The following is a 22,451-nucleotide window of genomic DNA, read 5'->3' as shown; positions in this document are numbered from 1 at the left end:
TATATGAACACAAAAAAAAATTGGGGACAGGATTTGAAAAGTCTAAGTGGTCATAAAAAAAAGGGGTGAATCTCTAAAACATCAAGAGTGCAAAACTCACACACACACACACACACACACACACACACACACACAAAAACACAATTCGCTTTTGGAATGGCACGCGTTAATGTGTGTGTGTGTGAGTTTTTTTTGTCTGTTTTGCACTCTTGATGTTTTAGAGATTCACCCCTTCACTGTTGAGTCTTTTTTCTGCATCCTGGCTGATTTGTAGATTGTATGCAGAAAAAAACTAATTTCCCATTCATTTCCTATGGGGGTCATTTTTGACCCGAAGGTCCTGAATGTGACAAAAAAATTTTTTTTACGACCACAGACTTTTCAAATCCTGTCCCCAATTTTTTGGGGTGTTCATAAACCAAGTACCAATAAAGTCACCAAGTTTCGGACCATTCCGATGAAGCTACGATTTTTAAATTTTTTTTTTTATAAAACGCAAGATCCACTATAGTGGTAAAAATGTGCTATTGCGTGATAAAACTGCTCAATGTGTCCACCGGATGGCACCGATCTCATTTAAAAAATTGCTTTCATGAGGCCTAGTCTTGACTCTAAAATGAAATACAGCTTTAATAAAAAAAAAAAAAAAAATTTATATATATATATATATATATATATATATATATATATATATATATATATATATATATATATATATATATATATATATATATATATATATATATATATATATATATATATATATATATATATATATACACACATACATATACACACACACACACACTTTTTTTATTATATTCAATGGGAAAAAATGGGTCTCAATTATTGCATAAATATTAATTATTAATCATAAAATTATCTAAAAACACCACCAAAAAAAAAATTATATATATAATTGAACAAAAATATATTTAATTGATTTTACTCAAATCTTTTTTTATCTTAATCCTGCCCTCCGGGTCATTTTTGACCCGAAGGTCCTGAGTGTGACCCATAAATGAAGAACCCCAGAGGGTTAAATGTTGTTTTGGAGTCTCCTACAATAGGTTTACATGGGGGGGGACTTTTTTGTTGTTGTTGTACAGGTAGCATGAGGGTGAGCAAATTATGACTTTTTTGCTGAATGGTTCCTTAAGCAGTTCACCAGATCACATGTGGACATTTGTTTATTATGATTATAGCAGCATTTTTATGAACATCAATAACTCATTAAGTCTAAAACACAACGTATTAATTAAGCAAGACTTGCGCAGGTATTCTTTAAATATTGTCAATGTGCTACGGTAAACAATCGTGTTTTTATATCAACAGGTGAGGCGTTGGACATGTATCAGATTATAGAGATCACCAAAGGGTCTTTGGCCAAAGGAAAACGACAAGCTGCAAGGTTAAAGTAATATCTGTGGCATGAAAGAATAAACGCAGGTCATGCGGACTGACTCAACACAAATGGCCGTCCCTAGTGCGAACTCAAAAAGGGTGGTGTTCGTCTATGAATGGGGGTGGAAAAAGTGCAAAAGGACTAGAAGCTTTTTTTTTTTCACTGCTTCTTCCTCTTTTTCTTTGGTGCTTGACTTTCCTCCGAAGGCAGAGAATCTTGAGTCTAAGGAAAGAAAGACACCACTGAAGATGATGAAACCGATCCCAGAGTTCTGTCTGGGAAAGAACATGTTTAAACAAAGACACACCTTTTGGCTTTCATCCTGCTGCTGTTCCTGCAGTGCAGCCTCCAGCGTGGCAGCGTTGATTCTGAAGTCTCTGGAAGTGCTCAGCTTCATATACTGCATCAGATTGACCTGTTTAAAGACATTCACAGATGTCCCATAAGGTTTCAGAGGTTGTTGTTACATTTGTTGTTGTATATGCTATGCATATGGGATAAGACCAAAAATGAAAATGACCCCATGAATCATTTACTCACCCTCAAGTCATCCTAGGTATACATCACATTGTTCTTTCAGACGAATACAAGCAGAGTTATATTAATAAATGTCCTGGCGAGTTTGGATTAGCCAGGACATTTTTTAATATAACTCCGATTTTATGTGTCTGAAAGAAGAAGTCATATTCACCTAGGATGACTTGAGGGTGAGCAAATTGTGATAATTTTCATTTTTGGATGAACTATCCCTTTAAGAGGCTTTACCTTGGATTTCTTGGAGAGAAGAATGAGAAACTTCTCATACTGTTCAATGCTGAAAATGAGGTTCGGGATGGCTTTGGTCTCACGAAGAACTTTCGCCTAGAAATCACATCAGATGCACAAAACATTTTCAAGTAGACTTTGCACTCCGAGGCCTAAAGTGTTACTAAAATATTTTCATTAAAAATGTCTTTATAGGTAATGAATTGAAATAGTTCTCACTGAAGCAGCTGCTACTGCATCATCTTCTTTTTTCTTCTTCTTCTTCTCCGGGCCTCCAGCCGTCAGCTCTCCACTCTGTACGAGACAACATTTAATTATATGTTAAGACACTGTGGTGAAGGTTAAAAAACATCAAACAGAAAGAAAACGGACCATTTACTGGCACATACCTGTACATATGTGATGAAACTGTAACACTGAGGAGTGAGATGAGACCCTGACAGCCTCACCTGGACACAAGAGATGTTTATTTAGTATAGCATTTAGGTTAAATGACAATTTAGGATGTCATTTAGGCTGAATCTGGATCTACAAAAAACACGCCTCGAATATTTTTTATTCTTTTTTGTTATGTTACATATTCTGAATCTACTTGACAATGGCTATTTGGACAAAATGATGGTTCCTTTGGTATGAAATGGTTAAAAAGTTGAGAGAGATGTCACATTTTACACCCTTGCAACATTTCAAGATAAATGTTGTCACTAAATGTCATAAGGTTTGGTACGTTTTTTTAATCAATTTAAAATAAGTCTCTTATGCTCACCTAGACTGCATTTATTTAATCAAAAATACCATAAAAACAGTGATATTTTGAAATATATTACAATTTAAAATATTGTTTTCTATTTAAATATATTTTAAAATGTAATTTTTTCCGGTAATGGCAAAGCTGAATTACTATTCATTGTCACATGATCCTTCAGAAATCATTCTAATGTGCTAATTTGGTGCTCAAGAAATGTTTCTACTTATTATCAGTAACTAGTCTCAGAAGTCTAATCCAGGGGTTTTCAATCTTATAGATGCCACAGACCCCCAGATATGATTATCCCTGTGTGAGGGACCCCCATCCTAAAATTTATAAGGCATCTGTCTTTTATAAACACCCAATTTATACCCCTGGGGGTCCCCGGACCCTTGTTTGAAAACCCCTGGTCTACGATCACTTCAATATCACATTTAAATGGTTAATTTCTGGCCACCCTCTATACTCTAAAGAATTAGAAAAACCTTACCAGTTTCTCCAGACGTGCGGGGAGCTGGCCAGGTTGGGTCGCACATAGCTGAATATACTGAAAAATAAATGTTTTTTTTTACATCTTTAATTTTATGTGCAGCACGTTTACATATTTGTGTGAAGCTCTGAGCTGTAAAGATTCCCCAAACCATATAGAGCAAATCAAAAACACTGATTATGAATCATATTACAGTGGTAAATCAGGAAGAGACTCACATATTTGGTAAGTGTAGTGAGGATGCTGTAGGTGCGACTGAGCTCTCTCATTAGGGTGTCCGTGCAGGGTCCCGTGGGCACAGCGGTCTGAACCAGCTCATGCAGAGCCGTTAACAGTGTGCCTAACTGAACTGTGACAGCCTTCTCGATCGAGTCCTGCTGGCCCAGTGCCTGCTGGGTATTTCCTAATGCACATACAGGAAGTTGCCATAATGCTCTTTATCCTAGAACAGGGCTGTCCGATCCTGCCTTTTGAGAGTTTAGCTCCAACCCCAATAAACACACCTGAACCAGTTATATTACTAAATCATTATATGGCAGAAATAGTAAGGGGTAGTATGCAATTCCAAATTTAGCAACTGGAGATGGAGAGAAACTGTAGGACAGTGGCCCTCCAGGAGTAGGTTTGGACACCCATTTCCTAGGGTGCATTCACACTTGGCATGTTTGGTTAGATTAAAACGAACCCTGGTGCGATTGCTCTGTTCATTTGAATAAGTGTGAACAATGCCATTCGAACCCTGATGTGCACCAAACAAGTGGACCGAGACCCCTGAAAAGATGTGTCTCGGTCCTCTTCCAAACAAACTCTGGTGCGGTTCCAATGATATATGAACGCAACATGGACCAAAAACATGTAAACAAACCAAAACAGGAAGATGAGACCCTAAAAGGGACAGAATGGCATCAGGCATCAGAACCACGTCTCCTTGCAACAGATCTTCATTTGTGTGTGTGACGGAGGGATTTCTGTACACCCAACGAGCACATTTATCATTGTTTCGGATGTTCAGTCTATGTTCTGTCTCAAAATAGGCAATACGCCATAAAAGCCGACCAATCAGGTTGAGAACATATCCCTATGTCTTTAGGTTTTTTTTTTTGGTCCGTAACCGAACTACAAGTGTGAACACACCCCTAGATTAGGGAAATCCAATCCTGGTCCTGGATGGCTATAATCCTAATATAACACACCTGAGCAAGATAATCAATGTCTTCAAGATTGCTAGCAACATCTAGGTTGGAAGCCTTCCAGGAAAAAGATTAGACAGCTTATGAGATTTTTGGTGCACTTTACCTGAAATGGTTCTTTCTGAGCTTATCTGGCCTTTCTTCTTGGCAATCAACCAGTCTACTTCATCCAACACCTTTCCAACCTGAGACAGGACTAGAAGCTGGAAAGGAAGAGAGGCAGACGGTCTTTTAACAGGCATGAAGATTTAAAAAAGTGTTTCTGAAGTGTGTCTGTTCTTACCGAGGTGGATGCAGCTGTTTTAATGCTGATGATGGCAAAATGAGATTGTTTCTCCACCTCTACATCCTGCTCAGAAGAGATGGTTTTGAACACAATTTTGCTGACTTGAGAAGACCCGAGCTTTCATTCGTTTTAAAAGAGGCCACAGTACCTGGTCGATGTCTCCCAGCTGGCTGTGTATGTCCTGGCACATCTCCCAGAGCAGAGACACTGGGCTTTTATGCAGGACATGCAGGTTGAACAGCAGGGATAGCAAGCCCTTGGTGAGAGAGATGTCCTCTTAAGGAGGGAATATGGTGAAAGAAGGGTTGGGGACACAAAATTAATTAAAAACTTATTTAGCCTTTTGAAACTGCATTGATTTGGACCTTCAACATTTTGGTTGCCATTGAAGTCCATTATGTGGAGAAAAATCCTGAAATGTTTTCCACAAAAAACTTAATTTCTTTTCCACTGAAGAAAGAAAGACATGAACATCTTGGATGAGATGGGGGTGAGTAAATTATCAGGAGATTTTCATTTTCCATAAGTTTGAGTCATTTTTCATATATGAAGTATACTGTTGTATTATACTATTAACACTACCATTCAAAATATTATTACAACTTAAAAATAACTTTTATATTTTAATATATGTTAAAATGTAATTTATTCCTGTGATCAGAGCTGAATTTTTAGCATCATTACTCCAGTCTTCAGTGTCACATGATCCTTCAGAAATCATAATAATATGCTGATTTGCTGCTCAAGAAATGCTTCTTATTAAAGTTGAAAGCAGTATTGCTGCTTAATATTTTAGTGGAAATTGTGACATTTTCTTTGATGAATGGAAAATAAACGAAAACTGAAATATTTTGGAACATTATAAATGTATTTACTGTCACTTTTGATCAATTTAACGCATCCTTGCAGATTAAAAGTATTAAGTAATTTCTTTAAAGCTTACTTGCCAGAACATATTTTATTGACTGTCCCGCTTTTAAAGCAAGTAGAAAACATTTTTATGAATAGGCTCACTTAAGGACTTATTTAGCAAGATTTTACCAGAAAAGGTTCTGTATTTTTTTCAGTTTGCTTGGTTTTTTAATTTTTATTGTATATATGTAATTATTGTATTTTTGCAATTAATTTTTTGCCATGAAGATAGCCACAGATGACATGACATTAAATAAAATATACTGATACTGCTTACAGGCCGCAAACTTTGAAACAGTATTGCATTTTGTATATTGGCAAACAAGAAAATGAAAAAATATAATTTCTGTTCATTTAGTGACAAACAGTATTAAAACACCTTTCTTAAACTAGATTTTTACTGTTTTAGTTATGTTAAATATTTTGAATCTACTTGGCAACAATGGCTGTTTGGACAAAATGATCGTTCTTTTGCTAAGAAATGGTTAAAAGTATTCTTTTTATCACAAATGAAATGCATAAATTGAGAGATATATCTTTTTTTTTCATTCTATCAACAATGCAAATGCTGAGATAAACGTTGGTTTGAAAGCATCCCAGCTGCCCCTAATAAAAGTTTCATCTTTGTCTCTGGACATGAATCACTTACCGAAGTTGGTTTCCTTACAAATTTTCACAGTCCATGTGAGCATTTGCGTAAACTGCACATAAAAACAAAAAAGAAAACGTATTGAGATTCCTGACAGAAAACACTGCGACAGCATGAGTGTTTTGAAGAGTTACCTGCTGAGAGGAAGGATTGAGCTGTCGTGACAGAACACTGAGGATGCTGACCAATAACTGAGCTTCTTTACTGTTGAACTCCTCTTCTCCCCCGCTGAGCTGGGTCATCAGCGCTCGCTGGACAGAAAAGATCAACTTACAACACATGCTATTGGGTGTTTTGTCTCCAACTTTCTCTTACGGGTGAAATAGACTGATTGAGCAGAGCAAATGGAACATGATGGTCATTCTGGGTTTTGAAAATGAAGCTGGTACCTGAAACTGGCGGATGTAGAAAGCCGTTTGTGCTGTCAGATCAGACCCCTCGCCCTCTCCCTCAGCTTCCCCTGAAACATCTTTAAGACAGATTGTTCTTCATTAAAATGGCATTAACATATAATACTATTATTTATATGTCACAGGAATACTAAGACGCCCACCGAGAGAAGACAGGAAGTTGCTCATGCGTGTCGGGTATCGATTTAGCACTGTGGTGAAGACTCGCAGCAAACCCTCCAAACATAGTAAAGATACACTCTGGCCCTTCTCCTTCTTCCCAGCATCCTCCACGGTGGATGGCACGTTAGTGTAGCGCCACATTAGCACACTGCATGCAGGGAAAACGGAAAATAAGAAATGCAGCTTCTTTCATGCACTGTACCAGCCTTCGCTCCCCACGTGCATCAGTGAGCTATGGCCGCCCATGACCCTGTTGCCGGTTTACCACTGTTCCTTCCTTGGACCACTTTTTATAGATACTGACCACTGCAGACCGGGAACACCCCACAAGAGCTGCAGTTTTGGAGATGCTCTGACCCAGTCGTCTTGCCATCACAATTTGTCCCTTGTCAAACTCGCTCAAATTCTTACGCTTGCCCATTTTTCCTGCTTCTAACACATCAACTTTGAGGACAAAATGTTCACTTGCTGCCTAATATATCCCACCCACTAACAGGTGCTGTGATGAAGAGATAATCAGTGTTATTCACTTCACCTGTCAGTGGTCATAATGGTATGCCTGATTGGTGTACTTCACCAAAGTCTGACATCACAACATGCCAACTTTAACAAACGTGTCTTTTTTTGGGGTTGTTCAATTGAAATACAGTTGTTTACATAATGAAATGTGCTGCCCAATGACAAAAAGCCGAGACCTGGTGATGTCACAGAGGTGGCGGAAGGTCTTGTCAGGGCTCTGTCCCTCCGGTCCGTCTGTGTGTCCGGTGTCCTCCAGCTGCTGGATCTTCTGCAGGGCCACGCTCACACAGTACCGCAGGAAGTCTCCACTAGAACGCAACACAGACAGGCTCTCCTCACGGCTCTGAGTGCTGTCTCTAAAAGAAATTAATACTTTTATTCAGCAAGGATGCATTCAATTGTTCAAAACTGACAGAGACATTTATAATGTTACAAAAGATTTCCATTTCAAATAATGCTGTTCTTTTGAACTTATTATCAAAGAATCCTGAAGAAAAAAATGCACGTGCACATAAAGCCACCTCTCAGTATTAAATCGAGTTCTTTTCCGCTGCTTATTGCACTTAAACAGTAGCCTGGCTCCGCCCTCCTCCGTACTTCCGCTCAATTTTCATTATCCTTCAGTTCTCCGTCTGGGATTGCGGTATATTCTCTGGTTTTCTCCAGTCGAATTTTAACCGGTCCAATCAGCAAACAGAGGGAGTGGCTGAGAACGATGATGTTGATGTCATGCACTAGTTTGAGATGACATACGTCACGACCAAACGTTAGCGATTGGTTATGGCAGATTCAGAGTGGCTCTGGGCAGATCCAATAGTTTTAAACTTCAACAGAGTACCCGCCTTCAAGGAAGTTAACGCTTGTCAATGGAGAGTGGCCAGACTCTCTGTACAAATGAAATGTACGAGAGTGTGATAGGACCAGGCTACTTAAACAGTAAAACACACAAAAAATAATGCCGTAAACGTAAACAGTTGAGAAAGAAAACGCATGTGTAACAGTATAATGGATCCGTGTGTCAGGTCTTAAAGTGGCAGCAGCCTAATAAACCTGCTGACAAATTATGAAATAATATTAAAAATATCTATATGGCCATTTTCCCCATGGTATTGATGTCAAAATTATGGCCAGTAAAAATGCTGAGTGCCTAGTTACTTTGGAAAACCACTAGCCACAGCGGATGGTGAGCAAAAAAGTAAATGTCAAGCCCTGCTCATGTAACACTGAAGACTGGAGTAATGATGCTGAAAATTCAGCTTTGCCATCACAGAAATAAATTACATTTTAAAATACCAGTTATTTCATAATTATATTTCACATTACTGTTTTTTTTTAATCAAATAAATGCAATCTTGGTGAGACTTATTCATAAGAGACTTCTTTCAAAAACATAAAAAATAAGAGCATGTAGATTACTGTTCAAAAGCTGTATTTTTTTTTGAGTGCCATTGTAATGCAACGAAATACTCATGTAGGTGCATTCAACTGTACCTGAAGAGAGCAGTGAGCAGTGTGGAGATGAAGCCTAGAGACAGCAGGCTGCGAGGGGTTTTGCTGGACGACGTGGACCGTCCCTTCCCTGCCCGCTCTCTCAGGATCTCAGACACTTTATGATAGCGCTTGAACAGCTCCAGGATGTCCTCAAAATGGTTCTTGCTGCTCAGCATGTGCACCACAGAATATGTTAAACACATCTAGCATGTCATGCCTGATTTAAAAGTATTCGGAAACGACGCTTTCACAAACACACACCTGTAATTAGCAGTGATGAAGTTGTACTCCATGAGAACCTCATTCAGTCCCATCACCAACACAGCGTAGATGCTGTTCTTTACTCCAACACTGGAACTCGTTGAAAATTCAGCACACTTATCCTGAGATGTGAAAATGATATGAAACAAGAAAAATGTAGTTACATTTATTTGATCACAATACAGTAAAAACAGTAATATTGTGAAATATTATAACACTTAAAAAACTATTTTAATATATTGTAAAGCTGGATTTTCAGCATCATTACTCCAGTCTGATCCTGCAGAAACTCTAAGATGATGATTTGTTGCTCTAAAAACATTTCTTATAATAATTTGTTCTGTTTAATATTCAGTGTAATATTAAGTGTAAAACCTCCAGTGTAAAACGCAAAACAAAAAAATTAAAACAAATTCTGGATTCTTTAATGAATAGAAATGTCAAAATAACTAATTTATTTGATTATGAAATAATAATTGTAACATTATGGATGTCTTTACTATCACTTTTGATCAATTTAATGCATCCTTGCTGAATGAAAGTATTACATTTCTTTTGAAAGGTATTATCAAAGTAAATAACATTTTCAGCTATATTAGACATTACCAACCAGCAAAGATGGGAATTATGGCGTACCAACTCAAAATCCTCCAGTTCGCTTTTAATCATGCGCTTCGTTATGCTATCTAGTATAGTGTGCAGTTCACTTTGGGCTCCGCCCTCCTCCTCTTCGTCATCTTCATCATCGCTCACACTGCCACCTGACCGTACGTTCTGGTTCCACAGCAGGCAGTGAACCGTGCAGCACAGGAGGTGAGCCTGGAGAAACATACATGACGTAAAGTTTCATACGTGTTCAAGTGCAGCGCATCCATGTGACTGAGGCATGGCATCAGTACCAGAGGCTCCTGGAGGAAGACCAGATCTCCATGTGCACTGATACACGACTCCAGCTTCAGAGGCGGAAGCAGATCTTGCTCGGGTTCAAAGTATCGCTTCAACTGGTAAACACAAATAATCATTGGATCAGGACCATTGGCATAGACAGGCATAGATGCTCGTTTTGGTAAAGGATGATACACACTTGTGACAGGAGGGTCTGCATGATGGAACCTGCCAGCTGAGAGTTACGACGAAGGACATCGTGGAAACCCTTTAAAATCAAACAAATCACTTTCTCAGTACAACACAGAAGTCAAATGGCATGAATCAATGAATTACAGCTGTATTCATTCACTTCTTAATTTCTAAAAGGGGAAAGGAGAGGGTCAGACACAGACCTCATAAAGCATGAGCCGGACGTCAGCCTGCTGGTTAAGGCACCGGCGTAGACTGCTCAGGATCTCCAGGCAGAAGGCTTCATTAGCGGCAGTGTTATAGCGCGAGTGGACATCCGCCTGGACCTGCAATGGGAGATCAGATATGGTCACACAGAGGATTCTTAAAACACTATGTTACAGTAATTTCACATAGTAGCATTATGTAGACCTATATAAAGTTCACTGCTTCCTGAGGGGGAATTCAGGGGTGTTAATAGTTTATAGAAAAGGTACCACCATCATGCCACAACTTAGCACTATTAGAACATATTCAAATGACTTATAAATAGAAATAAATTTACTAGACTTTTTCTATTTGCGGTTTGTTATTGCATCATCTCAAACTAGCATATTTACTATAAAATATAATTATTTATTATGTTAGGGCTGATATTAAAATCTTTGAGTTAAAACCAAATCAAATGATGCAAATTTAATTATTAAATAAAACAAAAAAATTGAGGGACATTTTTTTTTTTTCTCAATAAATTGCAATTTAAAAAAAATGTTTTAATATATTTTTTGAAACCTCTTGTTTTCCTGTGCTTGTTTGTAGGGCTACGCAATTTGTAAAATGTATATCAATATATTATTTTTTGTAATTAATACTAAAAATATTATTATAAGAAATATTATTATTGTAATATTTCACTGTAAAACCAGAGTATTTCAGAAAACATACATAAAAATTATTTTATTTTACAGTACAACTATAAAATTATGACATTACAATACAAATATTTATTGCCGTCTTAATTTCTTACTTTTTTATCGTTTGACCATCAAGCTTCTCTTTTGTTAACAATTTTTGTTTATTTCGATTAATCATGCAGCCCTTCTAACTACTCAATTAAATCGTTTTAAATATGAAATTAAAGTGAATTTGGGCATCAAATCATCATGTACACTATGAAAAAGCTCCAGAATCTAGAAACCTCTAATATTAGTTGATAAACAATATTTTGTGCATCTCCATTAAACATAACATCTGTTTCAATTGGCTTTGATTTTGTTGCTTTGATGCAGAATTTCGCTCTTAGTGAGGACAGAAAATTAATTCTGGAAAAAAACTGGACACCAGTATGTAATTTAAACAGCATTGTGCAGAGTTAAGCAGTTGTTTATACAACCCCAAATCAGAAAAAGTTGGGACAGTATGGAAAACGCAAAAAAAAAGAAAAAAGAAGTGATTTCTAAATTTACTTTGACTTGTATTTCATTGCAGACAATATGAACACAAAATATTTCATGTATTGTCTGGTCAACTTCATGTCATTTGTAAATATGCATCCTTTCCTGTCATTCAGACCTGCAACACATTTAAAAAAAAGTTGGGACAGGAGCAATTTAGGGCTAGTAATGAGGTAAAATGGTTAAATAATGATGTGATTTGAAACAGGTTATGTCAACAGGTGATTGTAATTATGATTTGGTACAAAAGCAGCATCCAAGAAAGGTCTAATCCTTTAGGAGCAAAGATGGGCCGAGGATCGCCAGTTTGCCAACAAATACGTGAGAAAATTATTGAAATGTTTAAAAACAATGTTCCTCAAAGAAAGATAGGAATAGATTTGGATATTTCACATTCAACAGTGCATAACATAATTAAAAGATTCAAGGAATCTGGAGGAATTTCGGTGCGTAAAGGACAAGGGCGCAAGCCTAAGCTGAACAACCGTGATCTCCGATCCCTCAGGCGGCACTGCATCAAGAATCGTCATTCATCTAGAAGCGATATCACCACATGGGCTCAGGACTACTTTGGCAAACCTTTGTCAAGTACCACAATACGTAGTTACATCCACAAATGCCAGTTAAAACTGTACTGTGCCAAAAGGAAGCCTATGTTAACAGTGTCCAGAAGCGCCGTCGACTTCTCTGGGCTCGGAGGCATCTGGGATGGACCATCACACAGTGGAAACGTGTACTGTGGTCAGATGAATCAGTATTTCAGGTATTTTTTGGGAGGAATGGACGCTGTGTGCTCCGGACCAAAGAAGAAAAGGATCATCCAGACTGTTACCAGCAACAAGTCCAAAAGCCAGGGTCTGTCATGGTATTGTGTCAGTGCCCTTGGCAAAGGTAACTTGCACTTCTGTGAAGGCAGCATTAATGCTGAAAAGTACATAGAGATTTTGGAGCATAATATGCTGCCTTCAAGAAGACATCTTTTCCAGGGACGTCCATGCATATTTCAACAAGACAATGCAAAACCACATTCTGCACACATTACGAAGTCCTGGCTGCGGAGGAAGAGGGTACGGGTACTTGACTGGCCTGCCTGCAGTCCCGACCTGTCTCCAATAGAGAATGTGTGGCGCATTTTGAAGCGCAAAATGCGACAACGAAGACCCTGTACTGTTGCCCACCTTAAGACTTGTTTGCAGGAAGAATGGGACAAAATTACACCTGAAACACTTCATCACTTGGTGTCTTCAGTCCCTAAACATCTTTTAAGTGTTGTGAAAAGGAATGGCAACATTACAAAGTGGTAAATGCTTTACTGTCCCAACTTTTTTTTAAATGTGTTGCAGGTCTGAATGACAGGAAAGGATGCATATTTACAAATGACATGAAGTTGACCAGACAAAACATGAAATATTTTGTGTTCATACTGTCTGCAATGAAATACAAGTCAAAGTAAATTTAGAAATCACTTCTTTTTTTTTATTTGCGTTTTCCATACTGTCCCAACTTTTTCTGATTTGGGGTTGAAGTTTACCTGGCTGGATGTAATGGCCTGACTGGCCTGGCTGGAAGCTAAACTCCCCAGAATACGAAAGTTCTTCAGTAGCAACAGGAAGCCCGCCACTGCTGACTTCCTGCCATCTAAATGACTTCAGAGAGAAGATGATTCATGAGTACTTAGTCATCATTCAACAAATGCATTTGGATGTGTGGACCATTCCTTACTCTACCTTGAGAACATGGCCTTCCGGAGGACCAGGATCAGGGCATCTTTCATAGACATGCTCACTTTGAGCAGGGGCTAGGCAGAGAAAACATTAAACTCATTAAAGAGAGATGAAAATGTAAAAAAGGCATAATAGGTCCTCTCTAATATCATGTGGATTGAGATGTCACCTGCACAGCTTTGAGGAGCCCCTGTACAGTGCTGAGGGGCAAGTAGGAGAGCTGGTCAAAAGTTTCTGTGACCTTTGAGGAAGATTCCAAGAGGATCATGGGAGCAGATACCACAATGCTGGAAAGAAGGTCTGTGGTAGTGATAAAGCCAAGAAGAACACAACAAAATGTAGATATATATGAAACCTTCATTAGTGAGCGTGAATTAGAAAAATCTGCAAAAAGACGACCCCTAACCAATGAAATGGGTGACAGGTGAGGCTGTTTTAGTCACCAATCGATTCAAAACTTGTTCTAGAATCTCTCCTCTGATTGGTTCATGCATCTGTACAAAAAACAAAACAACAAAAAAACACAAAGACTCAGCTTCTTATCACATATTTGGAGCATGATTTGTGTATTAAAAGTGGAAAAACTTCTGATGACAACTATACTGTACCTTGAAGCTTTCAAGTAGAACTTGTCCACCAAGTCGACACGCTAGCTGGTTTGGAGTTTTAGTGGTGGATGTTCCTTCTGTGACCTTCCCAAATGCTCCAGGTTTAGGCCCAAATGAGTCCATAAGTATAAATCCCAGTTGCACCAGACCTTGAGTGACATGATCCCAGCCAAACACACTGCAGATAAAGACATAACACACTGAACAAATCTACACAATAAAAAAAGAGACAAATGAGCACTGCATTTTTAACCAGACCTGTTTTTGACGGTGTCCAGAATCATGTTGGAGACACTGTTACACTGAGGCAGCAGTTCCTGCAGAAACTTCGAGCTGTGCTGAATCTGATCATCCTTGAAGTTTTTTGTGATGGCTCCCTTGAGGAACTCAAATACCTAAGCATTATGGGTAATATTAAGTGTGGGACAAAAGTCTGAGTCAGTAAAACCAGCATATTTTGGGCATCACAGGCATGTTTCGAAGCATTTTAGGGCTCTGGATGTTCAAATGCACCCATGATGCATAAAAATGCTGTCTTGGTAGTAGTGCTGGCTGGGTGATACATTAAATATTGGCGGAAATATTATCACAGTATCTTTTCTTATTAGGGTTGTAACAATATATCGTGTCACAATATATCGCGCAATACAAAAATACAACAGTAACGTGGATAGTGATAGTTTTAGTGTCATTGAACTACTAATGTTGAATATAATGTCTAATAATGCAATGGGGGAATATTTATATAACTTTTTACTGGTAACATAAGACATTTGGCATTATTAGGACAGATAATGCCAAATGTCTCATGTTACCAGTAAAAAGTGGCCTACATTAATTTAAATATATCTAGTCAGTGACAGAGTGCAACCATATTCGTCTAAAATAATTCTGTATTTCCAGCTTCAGAATCATTAATATTTTTATTCTGGTGTCAACATTGTCCTGTGCTTTAGGTTACCAAGACCAAGACCAAGCCTATTCATTTCCACGCCCAATGTTTTACCAAATTTAGCATTTTAATCAGTACATTTTTTTGTTAGCCTTTGAGGGTATCGTTATACCCCAATTTCTTATTATATAAAATTACGAAGTATTGTGCATATCGCGATAATGTTTAGCTTATGAAGACAGTTATGGAGTTTAATCAGTACACTCACATACTATGTTCTACATCCTCAGAGTTTGGAAAAATATCCCCATTTTTAGCTACATCGCCCATCACTACCAAGTAGACAGCTCATTAGGTTAAAAAGAAGAGGAAGAATGAAACCCAGATGTACCTGCTCCTCGTACCGTTGGATACGAGCCACAGAGAGCAGCAGAGCGATACTGAAGGGACACAACGGGTCACTCTGGGCCACCTACAGAGGAAGACAACCAGCTAGCACTCACAGATGCACAAAGAAAGGGGTGTGATTATATGTGAGGCAGGCGGACGCTCACCTTAAGGTTTTTAAAAAACTCCCTGCCGAGCTCATGGTCAAGACGAATGGCAAAGACTATGTGGAGGATGACGGTTCCCTCAACGTGTCGCAGCTGATCCTGTGGGATGGTCTGCACCTCCACATCTTCACTCCTAACACAGATACATAGCTAAAATGATCTGTCCAATTAAAACCATCTGATCTGAGCAAATGGGATACTCACTCTGCATTTCTCTGCTCCTCTTTCTGAAGTTGGTCTTGCCTCTTGAAGTAACTGATGATTCCCTCTAGAACCAACTTCTTACAGCCCTGTTGATGAAAAAATAAGAATCTGACCATGTAGACACATTGTTTTAAAGTACTTTTAACGCATATCAACAGACCTTGGCAGACAGCAGCAGCAGCTGATAGACCAGAGGAGGAATCTCCTGTAGATCCAACTTGAGGAACATCCGTAAAATCTTCTCAATCAAAAACTGAAGTTCCTCAGCAGATAACGGAACATCCCTGACACAAAAAAACATTTTTTTTTTGTGTGTGTTCAAGACACAAGTTGATAACTAGTCAGTAAATGTTTCGACATACCTGAACATGGTCGTAAGGTGTATCACACACTGTGGATCCCATCTGAGTGAATTTGGAGATACGTTACTAAAATGTCTAAATAACATTGTCTGCCTTTTGTGTTCTGACTTTACTTGGAGAGCACTGTCACTTCATTTCTTGATTGTCTTTATGGATTACTTATTGAAAACCAATATTAAAGCAATTAAAATGCAGATTTCACCTGCTAGAGCAAAGACTGTTGATCAGCTGTTTCTTGTATTCATCTCCACTCAGTTCACCTGAAGTAAACGAAAAATAAATGTGTATGTACACTACTCTAAAATAACAATCACATAAAAGTAGTATTAAAAATGTCTTCAGAGTCACGATCCTTTAGAAATCCTTCTAAAATGCTGATTTGGTGCTTAAGAAATACTTTTTATTATTATCATAAATGTTGAAAACCATGCTTAATATTTTTGTGGAAACCGTGATCTGTTATTGTCAAAATGTTTAAAAGAACAGCATTCATTTAAAATAGAAATCTTTTGTAGTATACATGTCATTGCTGTCATTTTTAATCAATATAATGTGCTGGATAAAAGTATTAAAATGCCTTACTGTCCTCAAACTTTTAAATGGTAGTTTACATAAATTTTTGTTTGCCTTTTTGTGAAACATCTATAAAGTTCAAAAGCAAAAGAAATGAAAGCCAAAAAGATGCAAATTAAAAAAGGACATTATCTCTACTCCAGAAGTATTTAATCCAAATTCACTTATTTAACATCCCTTGTTGATGTTTGACTCTACAGAGTTATTTCTTTTTTTAACAGAACAGTTTGGGCTTAGCAAAAAGCAGCTTACCTTTCCCATAAGCTAATGTTTCTGTAGCGGCAAGAGCTGTTAGGATTGTAGGGAAAAGTTCCAGCGATCTCCCACTGTTCATCTCACCCACTTTGATGGCATCCACATATAGAGACGCTAATGTGGCTAATGCGTGACCAGGTAGACTGTGTGTCTAGGGCACAGAATAAACCCATATTATACAGATATAGTATTAAAGTCACCATGAAATCAAAATTAACAATTGTTACATTTTATGGAATATTGTAGTATTTATTAAAAAATATTTATATGTGCAATTTTTTTAAAGCATGTGTAATCTTTAATCAAAATAACTTCCCCTCCATCTTGCAGCGTCATCTCTTCTCTGATGCCGTTTTTACGTTATGAGGGAGAGACAACCTGTCACTCTATGTCGACTATCCAATCAGTTCTCAATGGACAAAAAACAAGTCCCAACCTACATTCTTTCTTGTTTGACAAGACTTTTCTCTCAGATATACGTCACAATAGGGAAGAAAAGTCCCTAAGAAAAGTGTTTTTGGACTTGAACCATTTGCATGGTTCCACAAAATGCAACCAATGAGACCAGTGTCTCTGCATGACTGTGCGGCAGATGAATATGATTATCTAACTGCTCATAAAACATTCACTACTAGGCTTAAAAGATATAACCAGTTTAGATTGAAAGGATCTTAAACTGACCAGCTGAAGATGTTACTGTAGCTATACCCATTAATAGACAAGGTACTTCTTTATAAATTCCAGCACAGCGCTACAACAACCATAATGAAATGACCCTTCACAATAGATGAACTAGTGAACTACAAGCAAATCATCTGTTAGAGAGCTACATATGGCAATTTTTGCATTTAAAGGATTAGTTCACTTTTAAATAAACTTTAAATACGAGCGTGGTCATAGATATATCGATCGTAGATGCCTCATTCTAATGATCCGAGCAGGCGCTAATGAGGCATCTACGTACACATCTATGACCACGCTCGTATTTTGACCTCACTTAGCGGAAGTTATGGCGGAGCTCAGAGATGATCACGTTCTTCTGATAAGAGGTAAAATAATAGCATAAATACTGCTCGGTTTCTCGCAGAAACTGATCGTTTTGCTGGATAAGACCCTTATTCATCGTCTGGTATCGTTTTAAGCCCTTTGAAGCTGTACTGAAACTGTCATTTGGACCTTGAACCGTTTGGAGCCCATTGAAGTCCATTATATGGAGAAAAATCCTGGAATGTTTTCATCAAAAACCTTAATTTCTTTTTGACTACAGAAAGAAAGACATGGACATCTTGGATGACATGGGGGTGAGTAAATTATCAGCAAAAGTTTATTTAAAAGTGAACTAATCCTTTAATAAAACACCTTACTCACCTGTTGAGTAATACAAATTCTGGGCCCTATCATACACCCGGTGCAATGTTTTTTGCTAGTTTCAGCCCGACGCAGATATCATTTTCACGTCCAGCGCAAATACACTTGCGCCCATCTGTTCACCCATGGGCGTGCTGGTCTGAAAACGAGGTGTGTTCAGGCTAGGGTGACCACCATCAAACAAACCAAATGTGGGACGATTACTAAGTTTGTGTGGGACAATGTGGGACATGTTACCAACACTAAAACATAACCTGAAACTGTTGTATAATCTTAAATTCAACATCACTGAGCCCAAAGGCACCAGGCATCATGCAGATAACTACTTTTGAAACAGTTCTGACCAAGTGCAACTAAAATCCAACTAAATAAATAATGAAACAAATAAAACAACATTAAATTAGTTAATCTTATATATTAATTGATATATATATAATATAAATATATATAAATATATATATATATATTTTTTTATATATATATAAAAAAAAAAAAATAACAAAAAAATATAAAAATATAAAAATATATATAAGTATATATATATACACTATCCATTCGTTTTCTGACAGGGAACACATGGAATGAATCACCGCTCCACATTTTGATTGACAGCCGTCACAACCTACTAGTGACCGTGTTTACTCCTTTCTTTTCAACCATTGGATATAGTTTAAAAAACGGCTTTTGTATTTGTGTAAGGCGGGGTGTTACTTCTGACGAAGCGCTGTTAAATATAGGTGAAAAACGATGCCGCAAAAATAATAAATAAAATGCTTTCTTAAAAAGGCAAAAGAACGCATGCATGATCAAAATCAATATGATCATTACAAATCAACAGACTGGTGAAAATGCGGGACATTTTCTCAATATGCGACATGCGGGACAAGGGGTGAAAATGCTGTGCGGTACAACGCAAAGCAGGACAGGTGGTCACCCTAGTTCAGGCACGTTGGACCATTGCTATTTTGAGGAAACTTAAAACGACTGCCCCATTGACCAACAAAAACCTGCTCTAAAATCAATAGTGCAGTAATTTTTATAGAGTGAGTAAGTTATATGCGCCTATAGGGGGATGCTCAACGCAGTACACTCTGCTTATTACACACACACACAGGAGCACACAAACATTTTTAAATATTAAAAATAAAAGGATTCCTCTCTGGAGAAGCGTTCAGTCTTTCTGCTCTCAAATCCCGCCATGTAAATAGGGAATCTGTCATGGTGGAAGCACAACTGGCTTTTAAAGGGAATGGGAGATGAGACTCGTTAAACTAGCAAAAGTGTATTCGGACCAGAGTATGTGAGTGGAGTGGGAGCGGAGTGAGGAGTGGAGTGGCGTGATTTTTAATGGAGTGAGGAGCAGATTTTTTAAAAGTCATACCGCTCCATCACGAGTACAATTCATGCCAACGGCCCATAATATAACTGCATTTTTAGCCAGAACTCACACGTTAAATACATTTAACTAGCTTGATACATATGGAGCACTCAAATCAGAAAGAATGTGAAAGTTATGATGACGGCGATGGACAGGAACGGGATGTTATAGTTCAAATAATTGTTTTGTCCCTTCTACATACTGAATATGATCGGGTGAAAACACATTTTAAACAGGTAGCACTTATTCACACATGCAATCGGTCTCTCTAATGCATTCAAACAAATGTAATCTTACAGTGCTTATCTGCAGATATCTGTATCTGATTTTAAATGAGCAGAAATCTGTAATGTAGTTACCGTAGATAAAATAACTGATGAAAACGTTCTATTTTCATCTTTCCAAACAAAATCTGCACTGCAAAAAGCAGCAACGGTATTTAACTTTTAATGCTTTAACTTTTAATTCAGACCCATGGATCTCTCCATATGGGGTTTGAAAATTCAACATACTAGTTACCAGCCTAGACCTTTAACCACTATGTCACTGTACAGCGGTATGGTAAATAACTCACCTCCAACATCAGAAGCCCGATGATATCCGAGGCCACTTCTGTCTGCAGGTCTCCAGATTCACACTGTGGAATGCAGTGCTTGTACACAAGCAGTCTTCGGTTAGCGCCATGCGAGACACTTACCGGTGAACCTAACATCACACACAAACACAGTTTGATATTCAGCACTACTTGATGAAGCAGCACAGAGTAATTTTTAGTTTATGGTTCTTTACACTTACACCTATTATGCCTGCTACTGTAGTTTGCAATCTTAGAAGATCATTACAAATAACACTGTACGACATGGATCTATTTAACTTGGGTATGACATGTATGTATGATGACACCTATTAAATCGTAGGCTACAACGCAAGTTAGTATAGAAGAATAAAACGTCATCAGCATGTGCTGGTGGTAAACAAATAGGGCAAGGTGAATCGCACTTTGGCAGTTGTGGTTTTTATGTGCGCTAAAAAAAAGGAGAATATGGACGCGATCATGGCTAGGGAAAAGAGACCAACTTGGCAGGCCAGTTTTGCAAATGGAGCTTTAAGTTTTAGCTCCATGTCGTGTTTATCAATACGCCATTTCATGTTGCATTTATATTGGCTAGTCAGTAGATGTAGTTTGTAGCAGCAAACACACTGTGAGATGATCATGCTAAATTTATGACGGTCAGAAATTATCGTAGGCTATCTTTGGTCGCAAGACTGTGACAACGGCCGTCTTTGAACCTCTTTCACTGTACGACGTAGGTCCACAGAAATCGCCAGGATTGGTCATCTTTTGTCTGGGACAGCCCAAAACTGTACAATATGTACCGGCCTAGACATGGATGCAACATCATGCGAAAGCAAACATTTTTGTTTGATCATACGTGTGTTGATGAACAGTGTTATATTTAGTATTATTGAGAGAAGATACTATTATAGTTTTTATTAATATTTTGAATTGTTTTTTATTTTTTATATATTTTTAATTTTACTAAAGGCATCTAGTTGAAATGTAATAAGTTCTGGTATTTTTTATTTTATTTCAGTAATGGAAATGTTTTTTTATGGTTTTAGTTAACTATAATAACCCTGAATGATACAATTGTTTAAATACTCTAGTCACAGGTGTATTTGGTACTTTAAAATTAAATCAAATGGACACTGTCATTACCTTTAAATATGGCTTTGATCAGGACTCCTGTATCCTTCCCTTTCAGAGCGCTATTAGTAAGCATGGTTGTGAGCTGTAGAGGGCAGAGGGACAAAAAAAAAAAAACATTTGAAAGTCATCTGCACATAATTAGGCTATTTGCATTGATTGCAATTGCATTTCACCTATACCCGACTACAGAACAGAAACACAAACCTGATCGTCGGACAACAAAGTGAGATGCTTCTGTAGCTCATCTACACCATCACTCTCCGATAACGATATGATCTTTTCCACAGTAACCTTCATCTTGGACATCTATGTGCCCAGACCTGTGAGTATATGGTCACATAAACACATGCAATTAAAACAAGAGGAACACAACGTCTTAAACAGTGAATACTCTTTAGGGTGAATTTGTCCTTAATATTCTCTGCTTACTATAGTTATTTGGCAGTTTAGGAACGTTATAAACAATAAACAAATACTAATGATAAAAGCATGACTCAAAGGTGCATTTGCACAGTCATTTATGAAGCAACACATGCTTTTATTACATATAGCTACATACATACACACATCTAATATATAATCATATAATTAGTGAATGTGAAATATAAAGATATGTAATAGCCTACTTTGTGTAAGCAAAACTAAAAATATCAATATAAATACAGCAAAAATGAACATGAGTGTCATTATCATTATGAATGAGGAATAAGTCCTATAATTTTCTTTTAAAAGCGGTATTTGGATTAGGACAACCTAAAAGAAATAAAATCAATAAGAAAATAAGCAACAACAAAAAAACAGAACAACTGTCAGATTCCCATTTAATAAAACGGACATACTGACGCGTGAAGAGTATAGTCTAACGTTACCTTTACAATGTCAAACACTTGCCTGTTTACGTGAATTTTATGTAGTATTTGTTTATGAATCCTTTTCAGAAAGACTCGTTGCTTGATATCTTTAGCCGTTTGCAGTCGGTTACCCGTTACCTTGTTTAATAACAACCGAAACTCCCGCCAGATGC

The 22,451-nt window shown here is 37.6% G+C and overlaps 2 protein-coding genes across 3 annotated transcripts in view; one reads left to right on the top strand and one right to left on the bottom strand.

Annotated features, from left to right (window-relative positions):
• polg (polymerase (DNA directed), gamma) overlaps window positions 1-2,384 on the top strand; it is an 18,477-nt gene extending 16,093 nt beyond the window's left edge. The window contains exon 23 of one of the 2 annotated variants that reach the window (XM_079810414.1): window positions 1,336-2,384. In XM_079810414.1, the coding sequence (XP_079666540.1) occupies window positions 1,336-1,421 (86 nt within the window). In that variant the 3' untranslated portion in view covers window positions 1,422-2,384. The remainder of the gene's footprint in view (window positions 1-1,335) is intronic. The other variant, XM_079810413.1, reaches the window with a different exon arrangement.
• On the bottom strand, window positions 1,175-22,451 carry fanci (FA complementation group I). The gene is made up of 38 exons (XM_079810412.1): window positions 22,319-22,451; window positions 21,632-21,747; window positions 21,437-21,509; window positions 20,291-20,421; window positions 16,968-17,121; window positions 16,345-16,402; window positions 16,143-16,184; window positions 15,941-16,064; window positions 15,781-15,866; window positions 15,577-15,709; window positions 15,414-15,494; window positions 14,389-14,525; window positions 14,131-14,308; window positions 13,929-14,016; window positions 13,692-13,822; window positions 13,526-13,596; window positions 13,330-13,444; window positions 10,569-10,691; window positions 10,373-10,441; window positions 10,188-10,289; window positions 9,925-10,107; window positions 9,289-9,410; window positions 9,028-9,192; window positions 7,713-7,892; window positions 6,999-7,165; window positions 6,835-6,914; window positions 6,580-6,696; window positions 6,446-6,497; window positions 5,033-5,160; window positions 4,882-4,947; window positions 4,705-4,801; window positions 3,627-3,811; window positions 3,409-3,465; window positions 2,560-2,619; window positions 2,390-2,464; window positions 2,171-2,266; window positions 1,713-1,820; window positions 1,175-1,627 (listed from the first exon to the last, which is right to left on the bottom strand). The coding sequence occupies exons 2-38, from the start codon at window positions 21,731-21,733 to the stop codon at window positions 1,565-1,567; spliced, it is 3,999 nt and encodes a 1,332-aa protein (XP_079666538.1). The 5' UTR covers window positions 21,734-21,747; window positions 22,319-22,451; the 3' UTR covers window positions 1,175-1,564.

This window comes from Gobio gobio, assembly GCF_949357685.1.
Source record: "Gobio gobio genome assembly, chromosome: 25".
Taxonomy (NCBI): Eukaryota; Metazoa; Chordata; class Actinopteri; order Cypriniformes; family Gobionidae; genus Gobio; species Gobio gobio.
Note: the sequence above shows the minus strand (reverse complement) of the source record. Positions and strands in the feature narration are given on the sequence as shown.

Coding starts and splice junctions, on each gene's coding strand:
- fanci (XM_079810412.1), bottom strand. CDS start 21,733: ATGTCCAAGATGAAGGTTACTGTGGAAAAGATCATATCGTTATCGGAG. Junction 21,510..21,631: donor CTTTGTTGTCCGACGATCAG/GTTTGTGTTTCT, acceptor TGCCCTCTACAG/CTCACAACCATGCTTACTAA. Junction 10,290..10,372: donor TGCAGACCCTCCTGTCACAA/GTGTGTATCATC, acceptor TGTGTTTACCAG/TTGAAGCGATACTTTGAACC.